The sequence below is a fragment of the Triticum aestivum genome, chromosome 3B, assembly GCF_018294505.1.
Source record: "Triticum aestivum cultivar Chinese Spring chromosome 3B, IWGSC CS RefSeq v2.1, whole genome shotgun sequence".
In the NCBI taxonomy this organism is placed as follows: Eukaryota; Viridiplantae; Streptophyta; class Magnoliopsida; order Poales; family Poaceae; genus Triticum; species Triticum aestivum.
The window spans coordinates 138,127,784-138,135,642 of record NC_057801.1 but is presented as its reverse complement, the minus strand read 5'-3'; the positions used below and the strand labels follow the sequence as shown (position 1 = coordinate 138,135,642).

The 7,859-nt window shown below is 43.0% G+C and overlaps 1 protein-coding gene across 1 annotated transcript; it reads left to right on the top strand.

The window, feature by feature from the left end:
• Window positions 1–566: 566 nt before the first annotated feature.
• LOC123067397 (aspartic proteinase CDR1-like) lies at window positions 567–2,116 on the top strand. Its single transcript, XM_044490208.1, has one exon. The coding sequence runs from the start codon at window positions 567–569 to the stop codon at window positions 1,959–1,961; it is 1,395 nt and encodes a 464-aa protein (XP_044346143.1). The 3' UTR covers window positions 1,962–2,116.
• The last annotated feature ends 5,743 nt before the right edge of the window (window positions 2,117–7,859 follow it).

The following is a 7,859-nucleotide window of genomic DNA, read 5'->3' as shown; positions in this document are numbered from 1 at the left end:
GTGTGTCCGTTTTACAGATCAGTGTGGTGATGCCATATTTCAACTTGGACAATTTTTCTTTCCGTCATAATTTTGGGTAGGATGGGTATTTCGTAGCAAAATATGGGTACATGCATAAACGCGTGCAATTTTTTTTAAGAGACGCTGCACTTTTGGGTATGCTGTTGGAGGTACTTTTTGGACAAAATATCCATATTTTGTAATTTCAATTATTCTGTGAAAATTTGGATTTGCGCCGCTGGAGATGCTCTAATCCTCTTGCCATTTCTCGAAGACTGGCAGTTGCTAGTTGCTAGTCTGCCTCTTATTGCCACTCGAATGCCCGATCACCCCTCTTCTGCAATATTGGTAGTAAGTAGTAATTAATTACTCGTCATCTCTTAGCACGAAATTAATTACTGCCTTCAAAGTTTCAGTTTCAAACGCAAAAAGCAGCAGAAAATTAGTACTACTAGTAGAAACTAGTAACCGCCCTCTCTCCTCTTCATCTTCCTCTTCCCAATCAACTCTACGCTTACTACCCAGCACCGCGTGTTAGTACGCCAGAACATCATCGACCATAGGCAATGGCAGGTGCGAGATGCTACGCTCTCCTTGTCGTCGGCGTCGTCCTGACGGCCCAGCTATGCGGATGCACGGCGTACGTCGGCGGCGATGGGTTTACCGTGGAGTTCATCCACCGTGACTCCGTCCAGTCGCCGTTCCACGACCCGTCGCTCACCTCGCACGGCCGCCTGCTTGCCGCCGTGCGGCGTTCCACGGCGCGCGCCTCAGCTCTGGCGCGCTCGTACGCCGGCGACTCCCCTCATGGCACCGTGTCGGAGGTCGTCCCCGGGCAGTCCGAGTACCTGATGTACGTCAACGTGGGCACGCCGGCTACCAGGGTGCTCGCCATCGTCGACACCGGCAGCAACCTCGTCTGGTTTAAATGCGCCAACGTCCGTACCGCAGCCACGACCCCGGCAGCAATCGCCGGTGGCGCGAGCCTTGTGTTCAACCCGTCGTCCTCGTCGACGTTCGGCCGCGTGTACTGCCAGTCCAGCACGTGCCACAAGCTCCCCGGCACCTCCTGCGACGCCAGCTCCAGATGCAAGTACGCCCAATCCTACACCGACGGCTCAAAGACAACCGGCCTCCTCTCCACCGAGAGTTTCATCTTCGACGATGCCCCCGGCGGCTGCGTCGGGTGCCGCCAGCGTCCGCAGCTGCTCGTGCCCAATTTCAGCTTCGGATGCTCCACGGCCACGGCCGGCACGTTCCGCGCGGACGGCGTCGTCGGTCTCGGCAGCGGCGACTTCTCCCTCATCACACAGATCGCCGCCGGCACCTCGCTCGGCCGGAGGTTCTCCTACTGCCTCGCGCCCTACTACGTCAACGCCTCCTCCGCGCTCAACTTCGGCGCCCGTGCCGCGGTGACGGAGCCGGGCGCGGCGACGACGGCGCTGATCCGCCCCGACCCGCGCCAGCCGCACTACACCATCGTGCTCGAGTCCGTCAGGATCGGGAACGCGAGGTTTGAGCACCTGTCCAACACCATCGTCGACTCCGGCACGACGCTGACGTTCCTCGACAAGGCGCTGCTGGACCCGATAGTGGAGGAGATGACACGGCGCATCCGCTTCCCGCGGAAGCGGCCGCCGAACAGGCAGCTGCAGCTCTGCTACAGCGTTATCGGGCCGAGTGGTAAATTTTACTTCTACAAGTTTGTCCCGGACGTGACGCTGAATCTGGCCGTCTTCGCGGAGGCGGTGACGCTGAAGCCGTATAACACGTTCGTCGAGGTGCAGATAGGGACCATGTGCTTGATGATGGCGCCGGTGACGCCGCAGCAGCCGGTGGCCATCATCGGGAACATCGCGCAGCAGAACTTTCACGTCGGCTACGACCTTGACAAGAGCACCGTCACCTTCGCCCCTGCGGACTGCGCCAGATCCTACCGCTCGTCCTCCGCCTCCGTGTAGCTATCTCATCATCGTTAGTTGCTAATAATTTTGCGTTAAGTGTTGCCATGTGGTGCATCTTTTATGCGTTGCTGTGTCTCGGTTAGGCTCCTGAATGCCACAGATAGGTTCTCTTTGGGTTGTCTTTCAGAGTAGCTTTATAATAAAAAAAAATAAAAAAGGAGTATCGATTAAGGTTATGTCCACCGTATTATGCAGCTGGTGTGCGGCGGTCATATTGTCATTTGAATGCAACAAGGCGACCCCATCCTCCCTTGTGTTCAATTTTGGATCGGCACTCTCTAACACGTTGAATGATGTGACTTCGGCTGGGCACGAGGGGTGTGCTAAGAGCACCTATAGTCGTGATGGGCAAATCCGACCCCTCAAATAACCACGGACGCGTTCGCGTACATTGGCCGGTCAAATTTTAAATTTACCTTCTCAGAAACGGACACCTCAATTACCATACCTCAAATTCGTATAAACCCATGCAACTACGTCAATGCATTACACACATCGTCCGGCTACTACATCACTAAACATGTCATCGAACTACCAAAATTGGCATGTTGGCTATGGTGGAGAAGATCATCAACGGCTGCCCTTGCATATGGGGCAATGAGATATTTATGAACAAGCGTCAAGTGAAGAAACTAAAAAAGATTGTTAGGTGAAATAAACGGGTGATGAGAATTAAGCTCTTTATTTACACTTTGTCCAAGACAACAGTGAAATTTAGGATGTTAAGTACAGTGTTGCCTTTTCCCCTGCCCATAACAAGTTACTTTATTAGACCTCAATATCTGATATTTTTCTGTTGTCAGTGGTTTTCGAAGCTACTTACTGATAATTACCTTGCAAACTACATAACCGGAGTGAAGGCAACTAAGGTTAAAATATATAATTCATGCTACAATGATAATGCTTTAAAAGTCTTCCTGAAGACGGTGAAGGATGCGGGCGATCGTCACAAGAGGTTGGACAAAAGTTGTTCGTGCCTATGGCATGCAGGAAGGCACATTATGGGCATTCCGCTTCTTCAACACCATCGGCAGTCAAAATGATTTACACTCATCTCTTCAACTTACCCGCATCTAAATATTGTGGTTCATCATAGTTAATTGGTGTCTAATCCTGTAATTATTGAACATATTGTACCGACAATTTTATTTATGGATTCGTTGTTGAACCATTATGCTGAGAATTTGAATTCCACGTTTCATATTTCAAAATTTCCAATTCAAATAATAAATTACAGGGAAAAAATAAAATTATATAGGAGCGAATAAAATAATGTGAACACAGTTTGAACAACGTGTGCGATGAAAAATACAGAACAAACGGTTCTTTGACGTGAAACATTTGCGATGCCCGATGAACGCACACACGGTTTTGTCTCTTATGTGTGTGTGATTCATGGTAATACGACAAATGTTTCGAATCAGTGTGCGTGTGTGATAGGAATACGAATCACACACAATTATGAAAATGGACACATTGGCGTTAGTAGAGGCACCACACACATTTTATATTCTTGAACCGTGTGCGATAACGTACCTATCACAAATATATTGGTAGAATAAATGTTGATGTCCACCTTTTTCACACGACTATAACAGCGTAATCATTTGGGATGTCTCTCTTATCAGAAACGTAACGCCGAGATGTAACGTGTGGGACTGATGCGGCTTCTCATATGTTTATTCTATGGCGATCGTCAGTAGCCGCTCGCCTATCCCTGATGGTTTTTGCGTCGTGTGGAAAGGACCCCCCTATCGCAGTCACTCACTAGGCGACGGTTCCAAATGCCGTCGCGAAAAGGGATTAAAACCGTTTGTATAGCACCTTACGGTACCAGTGGATGTCCAAGATAGTACATTTATATGTAAAACCTCTCTTTCTTTATTACTTCCTATTAATTGAAACAATGACCAAAACTATGTATGTCAACTCCCAACAAATTTTATTCATCATACTCTTCATATGTGAAGTCATCATTCTCCATAAGATTATTATATAATCTTTTTATTTATTTTATTATCTTTTTTTTCTCAAGATCATAGCAAGAAAGCAAAGCCCTCAACTCAAAATTAAATTTTATTATACAACTCTCAAACTCGATTACATAGAGGGAACATAAAGCAAAACTCAAAAGCTAGATCATACTTAAACTTTATTCTACTAAACCGAGATATAACCAAAAGGATCAAACTAAGAAAAACAATAAAGGTAAAGATGTGATGGTGATACGATACCTGGACACCTCCCCCAAGCTTGGCACAAGCCAAGGGGAGTACCCATACCCATGTACTCAATTTTCCTTCTTCGGAGGCGGTGATGATGGAGTTTATGATGTTGTGGGCTTATCCTCCATATTTCAAGGCATAGGTTCACCATCGTAAAAAGATGAACAAGTCTCCGGGATCCTCAAATCTGCAGCCAAACTCGTCCCCTTAAATCTGTATTCATACTCATAGTTTTTGTTTTGTAGGTCTTAGATCTGGGCTTGGAGATGCTCAATTTTCTCATGAAGCTTGAAGATGTCCTCCCCGATGTTCTTGGCGTCCAGTTTGTGGTCACGGGTAAATTCCGTGATCATGGAGTGATTGGCGTTGAGTCCACGTTTCACCATCCCTTGGCACTTGAAGACTTGCTGCTCCATTGCTTCAGGCCTTGTCTCCACGCTTCCAGTATTCTTTGGCCCTTGAACATCACGGATGTGCAGCACCCCCTGATGCATCTCAATGGTTTGGGGGTGTTACAGCACCTCCGCAAGGTAGGGGTTGATGACCTTCTTGAAGAACTTGTCCTTCGGAGCGCTTGGGGACGTCATAGTGATCTAGATCTGTCAGAAAAATAGCTCGACGGTGGTCAATACCTTTGGGAGATTATATAATGAATTTTTACCGACAATAAGAAGTATTCTACAAGAAAACGGAGTCCGGAGGGCACACGAGGTGGCCACAAGCCTGGGAGGCGCCCCAAGGCTTGTCGCCTCCTCGTGAACTTTTCAGACTACTTTTTATTTTCCAATTTTTTTAAATATTCCAAAATGGAGTAAAATTGCCATTGAAAGAGTTTTGGAGTCGGTTTAATTACCGTACCACATACCTATTCCTTTTCAGAGTCTGAATTTTTTTGAGAGGTTTCCCTTATGTACTCCTCCGATGTCATGGTATTAATAATATTGATTTCAACATTTTTGGGAGTACCTGAGATGTAATGTTTGATTCTTTGTCCGTTTACCACCTTCGGGTTATTGCCTTCGGTGTTGTTGATCTTGATGGCACCAGAACGATAAACTTCCTCGACAATGTAAGGCCCTTTCCATTTAGAGAGAAGTTTTCACGCAAAAATCTTAAACGAGAATTGTATAGCAAGACATGGTCACCTACATTAAACTCACGCTTTTGTATCCTTTTGTCATGGCATCTTTTAAATTTTTCTTTAAACAATTTGGCATTTTCATAGGCATGGGTTCTCCATTCATCAAGTGAGCTAATGTCAAATAAGCTCTTCTCGTCAGCAAGTTTGAAATCATAGTTGAGCTCTTTAGTTGCCCAATAAGCCTTAGGTTCTAGTTCAAGAGGTAAGTGACATGCTTTTCCATAAACCATTTTATACGGAGACATACCCATAGGGTTCTTATAAGCAGTTCTATAAGCCCATAACGCATCATCAAGTTTATTAGACCAATCCTTTCTAGATCTATTAACAATCTTTTGTAGAATCAATTTAATTTCTCTATTTCTCAATTCTACCTGATCACTAGACTGAGGATGATAAGGAGATGCAATTATATGGTTGACATCATATTTAGCAAGCAATTTACAAAAAGCACCATGAATAAAGTGTGAACCACCAAGAGTCATTAAATATCTAGGGACTCCAAACCTAGGGAAAATAACTTCTTTAAGCATTTTAATAGAAGTGTTATGATCAACACTACTAGTTGGAATAGCTTCTACCCACATAGTAACGTAATCAACAACAACTAAAATATGAGTATACCCATTAGAGGAAGGAAAATGTCCCATATAATCAAAGCCCCAAACATCAAATGGTTCAATAACAAGTGAATAATTCATAGGCATTTCCTGATGTCTACTAATATTACCAATTCGTCGACATTCATCACAATTCAAGACAAACTTACGAGCATATTTGAAGAGAGTAGGCCAATAGAAACCAGATTGTAATACCTAATGTGCAGTTCTATCTCTAGCATGGTGTCCCCATAAGCTTTGGAGTGACACTTGCGTAGGATTTGTTCCTGTTCATGCTCAGGTACACAACGTCTAACAACACCATCTACTCCTTTATAAAGGTGTGGGTCATCCCAAAAGTAATGTCTTAAATCATAGAAAAACTTTTTCTTTTGTTGGTATGTGAAACTAGGTGGTATAAATTTAGCAACAATGTAATTGGCATAATCAGCATACCATGCAGTACTACAAGAAGCATTTATGATAGCTAATTATTCATCAGGAAATCTATCAAAAATAGGTAGTGGGTCATCAAGAACATTGTCTAACCTAGACAAGTTGTCTGCTACGGGGTTCTCAGCTCCCTTTCTATCAATAATATGCAAACCGAATTCTTGTAGCAAGAGAACCCATATAATAAGCCTAGGTTTAGCATCTTTCTTTTCCATAAGATATTTAATAGCATCATGATCGGTGTGAACAGTTACTTTGGAATCAACAAGATAAGATCTGAACTTACCACAAGCAAAGGCAACTGCGAAAAATTCTTTTTCATTAGTAGCATAATTTCTTTGAGCATTGTCTAGAGTTTTACTAGAATAATGGATAACATTTAATTTCTTATCAACTCTTTGTCCTAGAACAGCACCAACAACATAATCACTAGCATCACACATAATTTCAAAGGGTAGGTTCCAATCATGTGGTTGAACAATAGGTGCAGAAATCAAGGCTTTCTTAAGTATTTCAAATGCTTCTACACAATCATCATAAAAAACAAATGGAACATCTTTTTGCAAGAGATTAGTGAGAGACATAGAAATTTTAGAGAAGTCTTTAATAAATCTCCTTTAGAGACCGGTATGACCAAGGAAACTTCTTATACCTTTGATATCTTTAGGACACGACATTTTTTCAATATATAGCATCAACTTTAGCTTTATGGACTTCAATACCTCTTTCGGAGATTTTATGCCCTATGACAATACCTTCATTAACCATAAAGTGGCACTTCTCCCAATTCAAGACAAGATTAGTTTCTTCACATCTCTACAAAACTCAATCATGGTTGCCCAAGCAATCATCAAAAGAAGTTCCGTAAACGGAGAAATCATCCATGAAAACCTCAATAATCTTTTCACAAAAGTCAGAGAATATAACAGTCATAGATCTTTGAAAAGTAGCAGGTGCATTATATAAACCAAAAGGCATACGTCTATAAGAAAAAAATACCAAAAGGGCATGTAAAGGTAGTTTTTTCTTGATCCTCTTGTGACACATGTATTTGACAAAAACCAAAATAACCATATAGAAAGCAAAAGTGTGTATGTTTGGATAATATTTCTAGCATTGGATCGATAAAAGGTAGAGGGTAATGATCTTTCATAGTAGCTTTGTTTAATTTTCTAAAATCAGTTACCATTCTATAACATGTAACGATTCTTTGTGGGATCAATTCATTTTTATCATTAGGAACAACGATAATACCTCCCTTCTTAGGGACACAATGAACATGACTTACCCATCTACTATCAGCAATATGATAAATTATACCTACTTCCAGAAGCTTAGTATTTCATTTCTTACAACTTCCTTCATCTTAGGATTTAACAGTCGTTGGTGATCAACAACTGGTTTAGCATCACTCTCCATATTAATTTTGTGCTGACATAGAGTGCGACTAATGCCCTTAAGATCATTGAGAGTATAT

What these genes read in the sequence shown, in the direction of transcription:
- LOC123067397 (XM_044490208.1), top strand. Translation starts at nt 567, where the DNA reads ATGGCAGGTGCGAGATGCTACGCTCTCCTTGTCGTCGGCGTCGTCCTG.